The sequence below is a fragment of the Dasypus novemcinctus genome, chromosome Y (genome assembly GCF_030445035.2).
Source record: "Dasypus novemcinctus isolate mDasNov1 chromosome Y, mDasNov1.1.hap2, whole genome shotgun sequence".
Classification (NCBI taxonomy): Eukaryota; Metazoa; Chordata; class Mammalia; order Cingulata; family Dasypodidae; genus Dasypus; species Dasypus novemcinctus.
The window spans coordinates 21,324,447-21,342,676 of record NC_092216.1 but is presented as its reverse complement, the minus strand read 5'-3'; the positions used below and the strand labels follow the sequence as shown (position 1 = coordinate 21,342,676).

The window sequence follows — 18,230 nt, the reverse complement described above, 5'->3', positions numbered from 1 at the left end:
GGATGGGCACCAAGCTGGAAAGCAGTTGACTCATACTTGTCCTGATACCTGGCTTGCTTCTTCCTAGATGCTGTACCAGGTTCTCTAGCCTCCAGAGTTTGAACACCACCACCTCAGGGATTTTCTGCCTATATTTTTTGACATTTCTCAAGGAGGAATGTGCCCTGCTGTTACCTATTCTGATATCTTGAAACACCTAAATTCTTTTCTATAGCAGCATGAAAGTGAAAAGTAATCCAAGTAGGGCATGCAGAGAAAGAACTATTAAGGATAGCTCAACCTCATCTAGATGATCAAAAAGAGTGAAATGTGTATGAAATCTTCAGGGAAGAGAGTGGTGTATTTAAAGCCTCAGACTAAATAAATCAGGATATTCCAGTTTTGGATTACTGTAAGGGAAGCATGTAGAAGGACAGAAAGGAAACCATTGTTTATATACTTTCAAGTGCTGATTATCGAAGGACAATAGGGAGAGGAGAGGAGTACTTAGCCTCAGATCATGTCTAGCCTTAAGATACCATTGTTTTTAAAATAATTCATGTCACCATACCTCTTTGCAAGGAAATTTACCTTCTCTTATTGACCAAAACCTATGGAAGGGGAAATTGAATAAAATGTTGTTGTAAAAAGGTGGTAACAGAGACAAAACGGTCATTAAGTGATGGTGGGCTGATACAGGAAAATATGAAACAATGAGATAGAGAAAACTAATTTTCTAATTCCTCACATATAATTTATGCGGCATATGGAATTCAACATGAGACTTAAGGCCTTCATACTTACATTACGTGGTGACAACATTACATGGTGTCAACACAAAAAAGAGAATTTAAATGTAAGAATTCAGATAATTGAGCTCAATAAAGTGGGAAATAAAGTGTACCAAGTTTTATGAAGAGAGTGTAGCTCCACTATCATCAAGCAAAACAGACTTTATGTAAAGAAACACTGAGAATCATATAGGATTCTTTCATTTATCCTAAAGTCAATCCACCAGGAAGACACAACAATCCAAGTCAGTGTATATCAATAACATAGCTTCCCGTCCTATAACGGAAGAGCCATCAGATGTAAAGAAGAAATAGGCGGATCACAGTAATAGTCTATGTCCTTTGCTGATAGAACAGACACTAAAGAACGTAAGTGGGGATACAGAAGTGATTGATCAGATTAACAGAATGAAACTCATTGATATGTACAAAACAAGAAATCTCAGAAGATAACAGAATTTACTGTCTTGTCAACTGTACATGGGAAGTTATCCAGTAGAGGCAAGTAGGGAATTAACAGGCTTTTTCCACAAGTGAAGAAAGGAGAAGATGTATTCATTTTCTATTGCCACGTAAAAAACCGACACACATAGAGTGGCTTAAAACTACACCTGTTTACTACCTCATAGCAGTTGAGTAGTTAGTATTCTGGGCAGAACTTAGCTTGGTCCTCAATACGAGCTCGCATGGGACTGTACCCAACATGCGGGCCAGCTCTGTTCTCATTTGGAATCTTCTGGAAAAGAAATGACTTCCAATATCATCCCAGTTGGTGGCGGAATTAATTTTCCTCCACCCAATAAACTGAAGGCCTGGGTGCTTGCTGGCTACTGTGTGAAGGCCTCAACGGTAGTCGCTAAGTTCTTCAAGTCAACAAAGAGAGTCCCTCTTTCTCTGGAAGAAAAAGAAGGCTCTAAGAGTTGACATGTAATAACTCCAGGGACATCCATCATCCTTGCCATATTGTATAGGTTAGAAGCAAGTCACATATCCCTCCCACATTTAAGGGTGTGGAATACACAAAGGCATGGGCAAATAGAAGAAGATCCTTAGGTGTCTCCTTTGTGTCCCTCTAGACACCACTGAGGAAGACAGGTCCTAGGTTTCCTGGCAACATAAGCATATCAGAGAAGGTATCTTATTTCTGTTCAGCTTTTCCCACCTAGCAGTAGCACAGAGGATCTTTCTTTAGCGTTTTCTCCTCCTAAAAAGGAAGTTCCCTCTAGCAAGAGATAAGCATTCTCCTAGCAACCTGAGAACGCCGCAATACATCTGTGCTGAACATTGCGATAGCCATTATCCCTGGATAGTTTCAACTGTACCATTTTGTTTCCTTTAATATTTAGTGTTTTATACCCATGAGTCAAAAATAATCTACTATCCTAGTATTTACTTTGGTGGTGGAACTTCCTTTATAGCATTTCTAAAAATACTGTGGAGAAATGAAATCTTCTAAAATATGTTGTGAGTGGTTTTTACCAGATCATATACCCATCTCATAAACAAAATCCAGATCACGCATACAGTGTTCGGAAAAACTCCTAAAGTTCTTTCATCCCTTTCCAAACAAGTGCCATCACCCAGGTACGATTTCTTTTCCATAGTACACAAAGAGGCACTTGCCTTTACCACCTTGCCTTATTTGTGCTTTACTCCCCAGCAAGTTTCTATTTACAGAAAGGTCATGCCAGTGGGCAGCCCAAGGGTTTACTATCAAAAAAGAGCCAGAAAGTGTCCGCAAACCTGCATTTGGTTAGATGCTATAAATGGTTGCTTAGCCTTGTCCTTTTACATTTCTCCATTCACTGACACAGAGACTCAAAGACAATTAGTAGGGAGAGTTGAGGCAGCAAACTGTATCTTCTCTGTGATCAAAACCCACACGCATAGAGACATACATCAGCTGTATTTCCTTGACGATTTACTTTTTGTAACCCAAGAAAAGGGGTCATCTAATAAACAGTAAAGAATTGATCGGAAAAAACAAAGAAGATTTTTTAAGAAGTAAGTGAGAAAGGGAAAACAAAAAGTCAAACAAAGTAATGAACATAATTTGAGAAAAAGCGTGAATCTGAAATTCTAGAGAGGTTTCCTGAAATCCTGAGGATTGTCTTTAACAGCTATCAAAGTTGTTCCTGAGTAGATTTTTCTCTCAGGATTTTCAGATGTGGAGACCCAGTATTCAAAACTGTTCCAAAGTCAGATCTGACAAACACTTCGAGTGCCAACTTTGGGATTTGAATAAATTGTTTTTTGAGTTTATCATTTTTATTTATTTCTGTCATTTTTTATACAGAGAGTAAAGGGAAGTGAAGGAAATTAAAATTATGTTTTTCCTCCTCAGATGCAAAATAGGATCGATTATTCCTTGCAGATTTTATTAACGTATTTACAGTTTTACCTTCATTGCCCACTAGTTAACTAGCTCAAAAGTGTTTTACCTTAATAAACATTAAAGATGTGTACATTACAACGATAAAAAGAAAAATTGAAGGATTATCTATAGTGTGGATAAAGTATATTATACATATTGCTTCTAGAGTGTATTGAGCCTGAGCCGTAAAGCATTTCCCCAAGTTTCCTTTTGGTGGCCTTTACGCAGTTGCCTGGATGAAAATCTGAAGGCAAGTGGAGACAGATAAGCCTCACAGGTCTCAAGGCTGTCCATTGTGAGCCCACACGTCTGGATTTTATCCCAGCAGCAAAGGGAAACGGTCCACTAAATCTGGCCCTCATGCCTTGGCTGGAAGAGGCCAAGGAAAAAGCTCTTTAAACAGCAGGCCACATTGCCACTAATCATTACTGCAGCACAATGGATATAGCTTGTGGAGCTAAACTGCTGATGTTATGATATACACAACACAAAACATCACAAATGCAAGTGATGTTGATACCCTATAGGATCTCACTAGCTATTCCTTCAATAAACACTCCCTCATCATGACTGCTTTCTCCTTCTTCCCTGAATTAATTAATGCAGGCCCTTTCTACTGTGCCTTCATATTTCAGAGCATTCAAATGTTTGAATTTCTTAACACAAAGGTGACATCAGATTTCTGTTAACTAATAAATGGATTCGTTTGAAATTTTCTTAGTTTTTGAATAATCATTTTGATCTTGAAAAATGTTGGTGCATAAGTCTTAAATTGACTGTCATAGTATTCAGAAGACCTTAAAATTTTATATTTACAACCACTTCCCTTCATACAAATCTATTAATATCTTTAAATATTTGTAAGATTAAGAATCCTTGAATGTCAGTAATATCAAATTTGAATTTTACCGCGGCTTCTGCTTCATCACATGGAAGTAATTAACAGTTTACTTCCCGACCACGGGAAGGGAGGGAAATATTCTCTCTCGGGAGAAAGTATTTTATCAGTAAGCCTTACAAGATATGTACCACGAAAGGAAAAATAATAATGGGAAGAGGGTGAGTATGGAAAAGCAGAACAGACGCTCCAGAAGAACGACTTCCAGGAAGTCACGGTCCTGTGAGTAAGTCCACACACGGTGATGAAGGAGCCCCTCTATCAGTCGTTTTCATAATTGGATAGGCTCAAGAATGAAGACCCACCTTCCCCTAGCTTAGGAAAGACTTTTTTTTTTGGTTTCCTTGTCGTCCTCCCTGCCGTCTTTTCTCTTCAATGAGGCAGGTGTATGGGCGAGGGGGGTTTCAGGTAGGCGGCCTAGCGCCCCCAAAATGAAACTTAGGGGCAGAACAGAGCGCCTTTCCGGGCACCGGTGCTCGGCTGCCAGGGCGCAGTTTTCCCGGCTCCGCTTAGGTTTTGTGGGCGGGATAATCGCTGCGGGCAGCCAGATCCTGTATGGCGGGGTCTGCCTCCATGGCTTAGGAAATTCCGCCCCAGAACCAGCCGGGGTCCCCGCGCGGGCCCTGACCTGACCTTCACTGAGCGCCACGCACGTTCCCCACCAGCCTGCTGGAGGTGAGCAGCGCCCTGCAGACTCGCTCCCTCGAAGGCTGGGCTGCGGGTTGCAGGCGCAGGCTTTGCTCCAGCCCAGTGTGAGGGCGGGGCAGGAGCGGGGAAGGGCAGGAGCGGGAGGGGCCAGGGCTCTGCGCCGCCGGAGGGGTGGGGGGGGGGGGAGCGGCGTGGGGCGTGGAAAGCGCGGCTTTCCCCGTCACTGGCCGTCGTGCCGTCACCAAACGCTGCGCATGCGCCCAGGACGTCTCCAACGCCACAGGCTGCCGGGGCCCACCCGCGTAGCTAGGGGGCGCTGCTGTACCCGCGGGCGTGGCCTGGGGAGAGCGTGTGCGGGGTCTTTCCCTGCACCGGCCCGGGCCACATGGCGAGTGAAGCGGGTCCTGGCGAAGGCCCGGCTCCCCAGGCACGCTCAGAACACCTCGTTGGCCTGGCAAGCGGCCCTCTGGTAGGAGAGTCGCTGGGGCCTGCCGGCGAGCGGTCCCCACAGAGCTGCAGGGCAGGGCCGGAGGCACAGGCCCCAGCTGGAGGGAAGGAGTCGGGGGAGGCCCCGGTATGTGGGGAGGTAGCCTTCCAGGCAACCGAGATCCGGGGAAAGAAAGACGAGGCAGAGGTGGGGAAGGATGTGGTAGTGGAGAATATACTGGAGGTGGCGGTTATAGTAGTAGAGGAGGAGCGAGAGGAGAAACTAGCGGAGAGGCGGAAGCAAAACAGGCAGGCACGGCCAGAACGTGGACCCACCAGTACCCGACCCTCCTTGGAGCAGCTGTTAGCCCTCAGTTAGATCTGGAGCCAGTGAATGCCGAAGCCAGCAGGGCCTTCTTTCGGCTGAAGCGTACCCTGTGGCAGAGGCGCAAAAAACACATGGACAACAGAAAAGCCGTCATCCAGGGTATTCCTGGTTTCTGGGTCAAAGCCGTATCCTTCCTATTGCTCACACGTGGTGGCCTCCATGGGGTTCACCTAGGGAAATGGTGGTTAGAGAGGGCACTGCCAGTTGGCGAGGGGTTACTCACAGCTGGGGTGGGTACAGTTGGGAACCAACGGGCCCAGGGATGAGACAACGGCCTTTCTTGAACCACACTCACGCAAATCCTAGGCAAAAGGTGCCTGAAACCTTTGGGCTTATGCGTAATGTGGGGAAACTTCGTGGGTGTTTACGTATGTGTGGAGATCTGTATGCAGCATTAAAAACAGCATAAAGAAACTTTCACATACAGCAGGTACGTGTAGCACACTTTTTCGTGGAAAATAACCGACCGGATGTTGTGCAAACTCCCATCCTGTCATGTACGTGCTGTGTTGTCACTGCCACTATTTCCTTGCCAAACACCACATTTTCCAAACAGTGATTTCCTTTGTGCTACAGCTGCTGTCCCTTGCTTGGCACCATCTTCACTGCATGCGCTCTTCCTCCAAATATATATGCCATCTCCTTGTACTGTGTGATGCCAGCAGAGCTCCAAACATAGCCATGTAGCTCATGTTAAACCAGAGGACATTTTTCAGGTCATAGCCTTATGTGAACATCCCCACGTCCTCACTGAGAGCCCAGAGAGCACACATCCAGACCCAAGAAGTATCAGGGCAGAAGAGACAGGAGGGCACATAGGAGAGAGAGGGATCAAGAGCTCCTTAGAAACAAACAGTCCATATGTGAGTACAGACAGCCACAGAAAACCGAGAGGACCGTAGAGCCTAAGCAACCTCTCATGAAGGATGGCAATTGAGAGAGAGCTCTACAATGGCAGATTATCTGGTAGATGTCCTGCCTTATGTTGGTCGCTTGCCAGATATGCTTTGCCTGCTTTTAACCCTTTCATTCCTAGCTTAGAAGGCTCCTTGACTCAATGCAGATTCTGAACCATCCCCAGATATCAGCCATGATCACTGACCAAGATGAAGACATGCTTAACTACATGACCAATCTGGAGGTGAGGCAGGGAAGACTGAGGTGCTGGAGCTGGGTGGGGGCCAGCAAGGGGAAATAATTCATCCATGGAAACAGGCAGGGGTCTTCTAGGAAGAGATTGTACATGTCTACTCCATGTCGTCATGGCAGGTGGAGAACAGCCAAGCCAAGAACCACTGCAAGATCACGTTTTTCTTTAGGAGAAACCCGTATTTCCAGAATGAAGTAATCATTAAGGAGTATGACTTTAATGTCACTGGTAAGAGATGGCTTTCCAGGTGGATCATGGCAAATGGTAGGGGTGGGCCTTAAACCGAAAGGATCCAGTCCCTGGATCACATTTTCCTCTTTCTACAGGATATAGGCCCTCTCATTCCACTCCAGTCCAGTGGTTCCGGGATTATGGACGCCAGGCCTCCCGTCACAGGCATCACAATGATAACTTTAACTTCTTCAACTGGTTCTCCGACCACAACTTTGCAGTGTATAACAGAATTGCTGAGGTGGGGCAACTCTGGGAATCATCAGAAGTGGCCTTTGTTGGCCTGCCCCTAGCTGCTTGGGGAATGAGGTTCTTACCCTGGCCTAACCCTACCTGTTTCCTCTATCAGATCATCAATGAGGACCTGTGGCCCAATGCCCTGCAGTACTACCCAAGGGAGGAAGGGACCAGCACAGAGAACGGAGAGGATGGGTGAGGATAATGGGCAGTGGGGACTGAAATGCAGTGGTCATTTGCTGGGAAATTCATTTCTGTGGTGGAGGAACTGAGGTTAAGAGTAAGACTTTATGCACCCCAGGTCAGGCAGGGAGTCATTGTGAGACAGGAACATTGGAGAACTGTTTCAAAACAGGTTCTGGATGGGGAAGTTTAAGCCTAATAAAGGAGCATGACCAGCCCAGGCCACTCATATGGATGGAAGGCTGAATCTTTAGCTCCATTTCCCTGAAACATCATTCCATGGGTTTCATTTCCACAGTCAAACTCCTACATTTAGGTTTGGCTCACCCTAAGGCTTTATAACCACCTTCTCCGAAAATGACTACCAATCTCTATGGAATTACTCACTAGAGTGTTCCATCACTTTTCTATTCATATAATCAGTCTTTTAATTGTCATGTCTATCTCCTGACCCCTCCCACAGCAATATGGATAATATAGGCATGCAGGGATTATATGAACTCATGGGGGAGAAAGTTTAAGAAATCACAAGTGATGAAGGAATAGTCTCCAGTACAGGACCTGTAGGAATTAACTTAATATTCTAATATTGCCCAGGAAAAAAATACAGCTTTTAGTGTGTGTGTGTGTATGTATGTGTATCTGTATACTTTTCTATGTGTTCATGTTTCAGGGCTCGTAGAGCTTTTAATATGAAAATGATAGAGCAAATATCAGAAGGCATAAAGAGCTACTTCAGAAACAAGAAATGGTGGCAAGATGCTTCTCCTGGGCAGGAGAGAAATGAAGAACTGGGTAATAAGAGAGGAAGACACTGAAGTGATAGTAGTTAGAAATAAACACAAACACGTATGTCTGTCTTTGTGTGTGTATTTATATGATTTTTTTTTTTTTTTTTTTGGAGTAGATGCAATAAATAGAACTCCTTGTTTAGGGCTTCTTAATATTCTCTAGGAAATTCCTAGTCTGGAGAGAAGGAGCCAGGGAAAAGGGCTTGGCCTACAAATGTGGATCGTATGTATTATGCTTTGGGTGTCTAAATGAGGGCACAATTATTTCTACTAGTAGAGGCACTGGGGAGGACAAGAAGAAGAGACTAGTTGCTAGAGATAGGTGTTCTTTATTTCTTAGGAAAGTTCTGGGTTTACAGTGAAATCATGCATAAAATGCAGAATTCCCACGTACCACCCTAATAACACCTCACATCAACGTGGAACACTTATTACAATTGGTGAGAGAACATTTTAATAATCATAATATTAACTATATTCCATGATTTAACTTGGTGTTTCCTGTCTGTATAGTGTAGTTCTATGGATTTAAAAGTTTATTCTGTTACCAAACATATGGTCTAATATTTTCATTTTAAAAATCATTATAAACTTCCGAGAAGTTTTAACTACAGAAAAGTTACATCAAAAGTATAGGGGATCCCTGTATTACCTATACCCACCCTCATACACATTTTCCCATTACTAATGCCATTCATTAATGATGGATATTTGTTCGACTTGATGAACCAAATAGAAGCACTGTTACTAACCAAGGTCTATAGTGTGTCTTTTGCACTTCACACTGTTTAGTTTTATAGGCTTTGGCAAACGTATAATGCCCTGTGTCTGTCACTGCAGTAACATACAGGACAATTGCAATGCCCTAAAAGTAGTGTTCTGCCTGCTTATCATTCCTTCTCCCTCTGAAACTCTGGTAGTCACTGTCTTTTTATCAATGTTAAAAGTTCTTTGTTACCACATGATACCAAAAACAATAAGTCTACCTAAGTCCATGATTAACTGTTTTGCTTGTAACTGTAAATTCTCCCCACTTGGGGGATGGACTTGCCCACCATCATCATTTCGTTAGTTGTCCTGGACAAGTCTGAAGAGCTGGAGAGTAACTGTTGGTCACGACTCTGCTGGGATTGAGGGCTCAATTGGCATACGAACAGTTTGAAGATTCACATCTCTAAGACATATGTTTGATGGTTGTGAAAACTACAGATGGAAGTAAAAGGGGAGAAGAATCACATGTAGGGAATTCCTGTGTAGCCAGCTGAACAGGTATGGATTTCATGGACCTCGGTGCCTTGCATATAGTGTAGAGATGTCCGTAGGGCTTTTGTTTGAAGTTTTGTTTAGTGTGGTAATTAGTGAAGTCCCCCAGAGGATCTGCATTCATTATCTAAAATTTTTCATAAATTAAACATTTTCCTTTTAAACATAACTCTCCATTCTCTTTTCCCAGCCTTCTAATCTACTTTCCATCTCTTAATTATTTTAGATGCTTCCTAAAGGGTAATCAACAGTATTCATCTTTTTGAGTGTTGTTTCATTCAGTACAATGTTCAGAAGATTCATTTGTGTCATGGCTTAAGAACTCTATTCCTTTTTATGACTGAATAATGTTTTATTATTTGCCTATACCAAAGTTGTTTTTTTTTTAATCCATTCATCTGCACTTGAGTTTTCCACCATGACATAATGTCTGGGATGAACTCTGCACTTTTTGAAGTCTTTTGGCCATAAAACATATTTAATGCGCCCTCATTTTGGTCATAGTCTATTTCCACATGCATATTTGGTTGTTGGTGCTTGGTAATAAACTCTCAGTGCCACGAAGCTCATCCCTGGGAGTCATTACATTTTCCTTTCAGTAGCATTCAGGTATCTATATGTACTTCGGTGGTAATAGCATTTACAGCGTTGTGCTACCATCGTCACCATCCATTACCACAACGTTCCATCCTTCCAAACAGGATAGAGGATATCTTAAATTTTAGTCCATTATTGAAGAAAACATTCACCAAAGATTTTTGAATGCAAGAACCCTTTGCAGTGACTACCAGTCACCCTGTCAGGACCACTCTTCAAAATTAGAGTTTAGGGACTTGATGTGAAATATATTCACAGGCACTTTGGGAAAAGGAAACTTGCATGTGGAAGGTTCAGATTTTCCAGGGCTTCTGAGTCTGGTGAGTACAGGAAAATCAGAACTGCAAGAAGAAAACATTTCTCATAATGAAAAGTGCAGTGCTACCTTTCCTTTCTTTGCATTTCATTTTTGGTGCAAAATGGATCTAGTCAGAGGTAATGAGATCTAAGTGTGCATGCTGGTGTAAACAAGTGTCAGGCTACCCATGTACACTCCTTCCATGATGACCCTAAATGTAATCACTTTGTTTTTAGCCCTCTTCTGACAGCCTTGAATCTTTTGCCCAAAATCAGCATTGGGTGACTCCACATATTGCTTTGCATTTCCCCACAAACCTTCAAGTTCTTTTCCCTTCTAGTCACAGCAGCCTTTCACTTCTTAAAAGTTCCACAGCAAGCCTTGAGAAATAATTTTGTGAGCTCATGACTGACAGTTTTAATCTATATGCTTAGACTACTCTCCCACAAACTAAGAATACACTGATCTTTGAACTGCTTGACTACTTTTGTATCAGTTGCCCCTATGTGTAATGACTAAAGATGTAACTTCAGCCCTACTGACAAACCTTGAAAATGCTCATTTTGGGTAATTGTGAAAGTGTAACTTCTGCCCTGTTGAGAAATATTGTCAGTGTCCAGTCCTCAATTATCTGTCCAGAGCGCTACATTTTAAAATCATGCTTTCCATGCATATGCCTGTGGGAAACAAAGGCATTTGTTTCCGTAACAGCAAGTTACTTCCGTAATAACTGGGCCATGCTGTCCCTACAGGTGCACGTGCCTGGCGGAACCAGGACTTGATAGCACGAACGACCTGGGCAACAAGATTTATGAGTGTATTTGTTTCAGTAACATAATAGAATATTGTGAGCTTTGGTCACTATCTAATCCACCGTATTCTTAAGGATAACATAATGGTAATGGTTATCTAGAATAGTTCCTGCTAGTGGTAATAGTTATCTAGGATAGTTCCTCTTCTCACGACCTGTTGGGGTATATAAACAAGCCCCTGAGACTAATAAATTTGTCTGACGAGCTTGAGGCTTCAGTGTGATCGGGGAGGACGTGGTGCTGGAGAATATCATGGAGGTAGTGGAGGGAGTGGCCGAAGAGCAGGTGCAAGAGCAGGAGCGAGAGGCGGAGCAGAAAAGCCTGGAGGAGGGGCAGGAGGAGTGCGGGCGGGCCCAGCCAGGGTGCGATGCCGCGGAGGCCAGGACATCCCTGCAGGCGCTGGAGGTCCTGCAGTTAGAGCTGAGCAGCCTGCAAGCCCGAGCCAACCGGGCCCTGTGCCTGCTGAAGCGCAAGCTGAAGCGGAGGCTTAAGCCGCACCTGCAGCGCAGAAGCAGCATCATCGAGGGTATTCCTGGCTTCTGGGTCAAAACCGTATCCTTGTGCAACTGCGTTTAGCTAAAGTCCAAGCGCAGGCAAAGCTCCTTTCTGGTGATAGAAAGTGCAGCTTTCTTAAGTGCAGGGAGGGAATTTGGCCGAAGAGACGCAAAGAAACTTTTGGGGGTGGTGAAAATCTGCTAAATCCTGTTTGGTGATTATGTGGGTGTGTAGAGTTGTGGCTACTGAACAGATTAAGGGCTGGACATTTTATTATATGTTGATTATATTTTAATACAAAAAGATGATAAAAGCCCTCCCCCAAAAAACACCAAAAAAAAAAATACCAACAAAAAACGTATCCTTACTGCAATTCCAAGGGGAGTGGACTAGGGGTGAGGGTCATGGGAGGAAGTCACAGCTGGGGAAGGAGGCAGTCCTAGTTGTGAGAGGCAGTGGTGCAAGAGGAAAGAGGTCCTGTTGAGGAAAAGGGATGGACACAGCCACACACAGGGGTCTTGGGAGGATATTGATTCTGTGGGTAGTAATTTTGTCTTCCTTCTTCATGTGTAGGATTTAGCTCTATGTACTGCTTACTTAGGCGGATACATTCAGCACATGAAGTCCTATGTACACTTTTGCACCCTCACCAGGAACTCAGAGACTGCCTTTCGTGCATAATTAGTAGCATACAGACCCCCACAGATTTGTAAGAGAGCGCTCAGGATCTCAGGAAACAGACTTTCCAAGTGTGAGAGCAGACGGCTATATGGGAACAGAAAGCCAAGAAAACAGTAGACGAAAGGTAGTCTATGATGAAGGGTGTGATTGAAGGAGACCATCCAGCAATGCCTAGAAATCTGGGAGGTGCACTACCCATGTCTCATTGCTCTGTGGATGTACACTGCTTGCATCTATCCCTTCCATCCGTAGCATGTTAAGGCTTCTTGACCCGGTGCAGATTCTGAACCACCTCAGATGTCAGCCATCATCACTGACCAAGATGTGGACATGCTCAGCTACATGATCAATTTGGAGGTGAGTCTGGGAGCATCAGCCCTCAGGGATGAGCTAGCTATTGAGGGCAAGTGGTACTGATTCAGAACCGAATCAGGGAAAGGCTTGTTCCATAGGGAGGGGTCACCTTTCTCTACCTTTCCCTGTCAGGTGGAAGAATTCAGCTATCCCAGGAAGAGCTGCAAGATCACATTTTCCTTTCGGAGCAACCCCTACTTTGAAAATGAAGCCATCATTAAGATTTATGACATTACCATCACTGGTAAGATGTGGTTTTCTGGATGGGCCAGGCACGGAGGTGTTCAGAATCTTTTCCCACATCTTCCTCTTCTTCCAGGATACTGGGAATTTTACTCCACTCCGATCCAATGGTTCCACACTTTTGAACACCAGGCCTACAACCGCAGCCACCACTGCACCAATTTTAAGCTTTTTAACTTGTTTTCTGACCACAACTTTGCAGAATCTAATAGGATTGCTGAGGTGAGGCCATCATGGGGAGCATAAGAAATGGCCTTGGAGGGCCTCCCAGCTACTTGGGTAGTGGGAATAGGGTCCATACCCTGGTCCCACCATGCTTTTTCCACTACCAGATCATCTGTAAGGATCTCTGGCTGAATCCCCTGCAATACTACCCAAGGATGGAGGAGGCAAGAAGAGGGAACAGAGAGGCAGACAGGTGAGAATGGGATGCAGTGGGGGTTAAATCTGTGTGCCAGCTGCCTGGAACTTTCGGTTCTCTAGTGAAGGAACTAAGGGTAAGAGAGAAGCAGTGAGTAACCCCAGGTCTTCAGGGAGTTATTCCAAGATAGGAACCCTGGAGTAGTGTAATGAAAACAAAGTTGTCACTGGAGAAGCTTAATCCAGCTAGAAAGCAAGTCCAGCCGAATACACTTAGATGCAGAGATAATCTTCTCCACTCCTAAGCATAGTAACATGGGCATCAGCCCCAGCCCCAGCTCCAACATTTTGGTTTGCTCACCCTAAGATTGAGCTTGAATTGAAAACTGTCAACTTACCTTTATTTTCTCTGACCTACCTGAAATCCAGTATTCCTTCACTTTTGAATTAAGCAGTAGATTACAGTAGTGTTCATCTCATGTCACATGACAGTTGCATAAGTTGAAAAATCACTAATAATCGTGGTTTTTTTAAATTACCATAGTTGTTAGACATGACACTTGTTGAGTATCTTAAAACTCTCTGATGCTACATTTTGAGGAAGCGCCCATGATTTTCACCTGACTGACCAAGGGATCCATGGAACACAATAAGTTAAGAATTCCTGTTTTAGACTTTTCTAAATTGCTGCATAAAAATAACTTACCTATGGAAAGTAGGGTCTCTAATGGTGAAGTGAGGGGGTATAGCAGCCATGGAATTATAATTTGGGGCATAGTGGTTCCTACCATTTCATGGACTAGGGATGATGAGAGAAGAGAGAGGCCAATTAATTTTGGGTTATCGTTTTTACAAGGGGAAGAGAAGACAAAAGGTATAGTGAACAAGCAGCTCACGGGTTGGTAAAACCTTTATGTGCTTAATTTTTGATGTTTCACCTAATATCCTTTCATCCTGAATATTCTTATGAAAATGAACAAAACACAAGATGGAGGAAATCTTAAAACTTTTCACTTCTAAACAAAATGTTTTCCAAATCTGTATTAATAACACAGTTCTTCATAGGGCAACTTGTCAAGATAGTGTTTCTAAACAATAGTTTGGGCAATTCAATGTATTTAAAGATTACTGAGTCAGTGTCTGAAATTTGGATTAACTCTGTGGACACAGGCAGATTTTGTTAATTAGTTGCACAACTAATTATGAAATATTGTGCATAACAAGCAACTTCAAGAATCTCAGCAGCTTACAACAAAAATATATTACGTGCTAATGATGCATTTTTATTTACGTGCCTGCATCAATAGGTGATAATAGTGTGTCAGCATGTATGTGTTAAGTATAGCAAGTTCATTCTCAAAACTGAGTCTGATCTCAAATACCTGGATAAAATGCATATTGCTGAGTGCCACCCAGAGAGATACTGACACAGTTCAGCTGGCGTGAGGCCCAGCACTTTATTGTTATAATGAGGTGAGTATAATACAGGTGATTTATGCAGAACACACTTTCAGAAACAATGGAATAATTGTTTGAATAAGCTCTAGGGACAGGCTACTGGTGCTTCAGTTCTAGGCTTAGGCAAGAAACTTGCCTCTTTTTTTTTTCCCTCTTTATTTTTTTTTTAAGTTACATTTAAAAAATGTAAGAGGTCCCCAAATATCCCCCATAGCCTCCCCCGCACTCCTTACACATCGACAACCTCTTTCATCATTTTGGCACATTCATTGCATTTGGTGACTACATTTTGGAGCACTGCTGCACCACATGGATAATGGTTTATATTGTACTTTACACTCTCCCCCAGTCCACCCAGTGGGCCATGGCAGAACATATAATGTCCAGCATCTGTCCCTGCAGTACCACCCAGGACAACTCCAAGTCCTGAAAATGCCCCCACACCATATCTCTTCTTCCCTCTCCCTACCCTCAGCAGCTACCATGGCCTCTCTCTCCACATTAATGCCACAATTTCTTCCTTTACTAATCTCAGTATTTCCATAGTAGAATATCAGTAAGTCCACTCTAATTCACACTCTGTTCCTCCATCCTGTGGATCCTGGGATGGTTATATCCACGCCACCTCTGTATCAAGATGAGGGTTAGATTCCACATGGATGCAGACTTGCAACTCCTACACTCTGGATTATTGGACTAAACTTGCCTCTCTTAAACTGAGTCCTCTCATCTCTGAAAAATGAACCATAATAATACCTACCTTGTGAGGTGGCTGTGAGGATTAAATGAGATCATGCATTTAAAATATGTGTCTACAATGTAAACCTTAATCCGTGCTTAGTGGCAATGCTCCAAAATGTGTTCATCAATTGCAAGGAATGTACCACACTAAAGAAGGATATTGTTTATGTGGGAAAACGTGGTAGGTGTGGGGACTGAATCATGTGTGTCCCCTATTTTTCTTTAATGTCCCATTTATGTAACCTAAGTATCTTAAAAATAAAACAGGTGTAATATGATGGCCTTTTATGACATTGGAATTGTCTTTAATGATGTTATAGTTACAGATACAGGCCATTGTATATTTTGCCATAACTTATAAAAATGTGTGGCAGAGATTTTAAACTATGATGTAAACTATAAACCACACTTAATAGTGTCCTCCAGTATGTGTTCATCAATTGTAAGAAAAGTACCACGCGAATGAAGGATGTTGTTAATGTGGGAAAGTGTGGGAGGGGTAGCGACTGGGAAATATGGGAATTGTCTGCATTCATTCATTTATGTAACATATATATAATCTAAGTATCTTTTAAAAGGTATGTCTCAAAAAATGCAGGAAATGTAGATTCCTGAGAGGAGGTGGTAAAGGTGCCATTGATCTTGGTAACTAATGGAAAGGGGATCTATAGGAAAGAAAGAGATTGGCTCATAATTGCCTGGGCTCAGCTGAATTCCTTGTTTTACTCAGGCCTCTCCATTGGGGATAGAAGGTGGAATGGCAAGTATGCAGATGCAAGGTTGTCCCCAGGGTATTCCTAGTGATGACACCAGGTATTTTACCTCTGTTAATAGCTCTCTTGTCTACAGGCAGGCTTAAGTGTTGTGCCAAGCCCAGCAGTAGGTGGTTCATAGGAAAATGTGGGGTCTCTATGCCCTCTGTGAATACACTTCTTGGCCATGAAACCCTCTATTAGAAGTCTCCTACTTATTGTACGGTGCACCACACAGTTGCTATCACAACCAGTGCTTGTGCATCTGGTGGTCCTGTCCTTTCCTATGTCGTCATTTAATAATGCATTAAATTCAAAGAATGGGACGGTCTCCTGCAGAAAGACCCACACCTGGGAAAACTCCCTCAGCAAGGGCAGACACTTCAGCTCTTCCTCCCTGAGAGTGTAATATCCTCCCAGAAGCAACTCTAGTCCATGGGAACAACAAAGGGGAGACCCTGCCCATAACTGTAAATGGATATTCATTGTTTCACCCAGGAACTCCTCCCCATGATCAGGTAAGAGTCCACATGAGCATCTCTGTCATCGCCATAACTATATTGACATTGCTGGCTCTATATCGACTCTGTCCCCCCTGCTAATTTTATGGCAGACTTAATGTTGTGTATCACAGCAGCACTGTCAAGGCACAGGATTTGATATCAGAATTCATGGATCTTCCTTGCCCCTCAAGCATTAGATATCACCTCCTCTATGGATTTGACATTCTAGAAGATGCCGTGGCCCCCTTTTTAAGGGGGGAAGCTTAAACTCTAGAAAAGAAGCCTAGATCAGCTTTGGCTGCTGTTCCTATCACTCACCCCACAGATGGGACTGACAGAGGCCTTTCCAGTTCCAGAACTTTAGATTTCAAGGGGCCCTTACAGTTCTTATCATGCTACTGATATGGGCTATGTGTGGGGGCTGTGTGTTTCTTCATGAATATCTGGGCTGTTTGTGTAAACTTGCTAAAACTTAAAATTCCAGCAGAAGCCATGTGTGCATGCAAAGAATAAGAACTGCAGCCCCGCCTATGGCCAATGGTTCTGGTGCTGTACAAAGGACAAAGAGACTAGAGTTCATATGCTTGGTATCTGCCCATCCATTTCCATTATTACAAAAAAGAAAAAGAAAAAAAAATGAAAAGAAATAAAAAGAAAGACCAAAACACCCATGACTTATACTGCCAAGAAATTCCAATTCACATCCCTTGAAGCATAGAGGGGGTTGAGGGATTATTCAAGCAGAACCCACTTGTCTGTTCAGGGACAAGATGTCTGGGGTTTATACAGGCAACGAGTGCACATCCTAGATAGGGAAGGATGCCTGGAAAAGGATATGAGCTAAACAGGGTCCATATAACCGGAAAGTTGTGGCCATATACATGCAGAAGGATTCCAGCGTTTTTATACTTGGAAAGCCCACGTAGATCTATACTTTAGGGAAAAAGGAAAGGATCACTCACACATGTCAAATATGCAGCTTCTCTAAAAACAGTCTTCTGTTAAATGTGTTAATATGTAAATATCATACAACCCAGCAATTGCAGCCTGGAGCTTACGCTGGAGATGTGAAAACCTGTGTTTCCATAAATCTGCACAGGCATACCATAGCAACTTCTTCTTTAAAAGCCAAACACTGGAAAGAACTCCAAGATTCTTGAATGGTGACTGTTTAAAAGTGCCACGGCACCTAATGTCATGGAAGAGTAATCAGCAAGGAAAGGGATTAACATATTGACCCCTTAGTCCCACAGCCGGCAACCTCACTTTGGAAATTCAGTTAAGCAGGTGAGCAGAGCTTAAAGTGGCCATTTGTGCTGCGTCTCCAGGGGCTGAGGATGACTCTGCATAGAACAGTGCCAAGGGACCAGATGAAATGCCCCATGTTACAGATGATGCGTGACTCCATGTTTATTAAATCCTGTGTCGGGCAAAATTATGGAATTTAGATGTTTTCATGTCCCACTGTTAAGGGTAGGACGGGAAGCAGGTGATACGGCTCTTTGCTGCGGTATGTGCCACGTACCACAGCACTACTGTAACCTACTAATAGTAGGGGAATCTGTGTGTGGGTGTGT

General features: G+C 43.3%; 2 protein-coding genes across 2 annotated transcripts; both read left to right on the top strand.

Moving 5' to 3' along the window:
* The first annotated feature begins 5,011 nt into the window (after positions 1-5,011).
* Positions 5,012-8,151, top strand: LOC139438353 (testis-specific Y-encoded protein 2-like). The gene is made up of 6 exons (XM_071213436.1): positions 5,012-5,629; positions 6,568-6,645; positions 6,774-6,882; positions 6,981-7,126; positions 7,235-7,317; positions 7,979-8,151. The coding sequence occupies exons 1-6, from the start codon at positions 5,267-5,269 to the stop codon at positions 8,121-8,123; spliced, it is 924 nt and encodes a 307-aa protein (XP_071069537.1). The 5' UTR covers positions 5,012-5,266; the 3' UTR covers positions 8,124-8,151.
* A 4,343-nt stretch (positions 8,152-12,494) lies between these two features.
* Positions 12,495-17,290, top strand: LOC139438352 (testis-specific Y-encoded protein 3-like). The gene is made up of 4 exons (XM_071213435.1): positions 12,495-12,599; positions 12,729-12,840; positions 12,916-13,061; positions 13,172-17,290. Exons 1-4 carry the CDS (start codon positions 12,540-12,542, stop codon positions 13,259-13,261), a joined length of 408 nt encoding a protein of 135 aa, XP_071069536.1. The 5' UTR covers positions 12,495-12,539; the 3' UTR covers positions 13,262-17,290.
* The last annotated feature ends 940 nt before the right edge of the window (positions 17,291-18,230 follow it).

Excerpts from the sequence above, each read along its gene's own strand:
- LOC139438352 (XM_071213435.1), top strand. The coding sequence starts at position 12,540 with ATGTCAGCCATCATCACTGACCAAGATGTGGACATGCTCAGCTACATG. Across the intron at positions 12,841-12,915 it reads TTATGACATTACCATCACTG|GATACTGGGAATTTTACTCC; the intron begins GTAAGATGTGGT and ends CTCTTCTTCCAG. Across the intron at positions 13,062-13,171 it reads AATCTAATAGGATTGCTGAG|ATCATCTGTAAGGATCTCTG; the intron begins GTGAGGCCATCA and ends TTCCACTACCAG.
- LOC139438353 (XM_071213436.1), top strand. The coding sequence starts at position 5,267 with ATGTGGGGAGGTAGCCTTCCAGGCAACCGAGATCCGGGGAAAGAAAGA. Across the intron at positions 6,646-6,773 it reads ACTACATGACCAATCTGGAG|GTGGAGAACAGCCAAGCCAA; the intron begins GTGAGGCAGGGA and ends TCGTCATGGCAG. Across the intron at positions 7,127-7,234 it reads TGTATAACAGAATTGCTGAG|ATCATCAATGAGGACCTGTG; the intron begins GTGGGGCAACTC and ends TTCCTCTATCAG.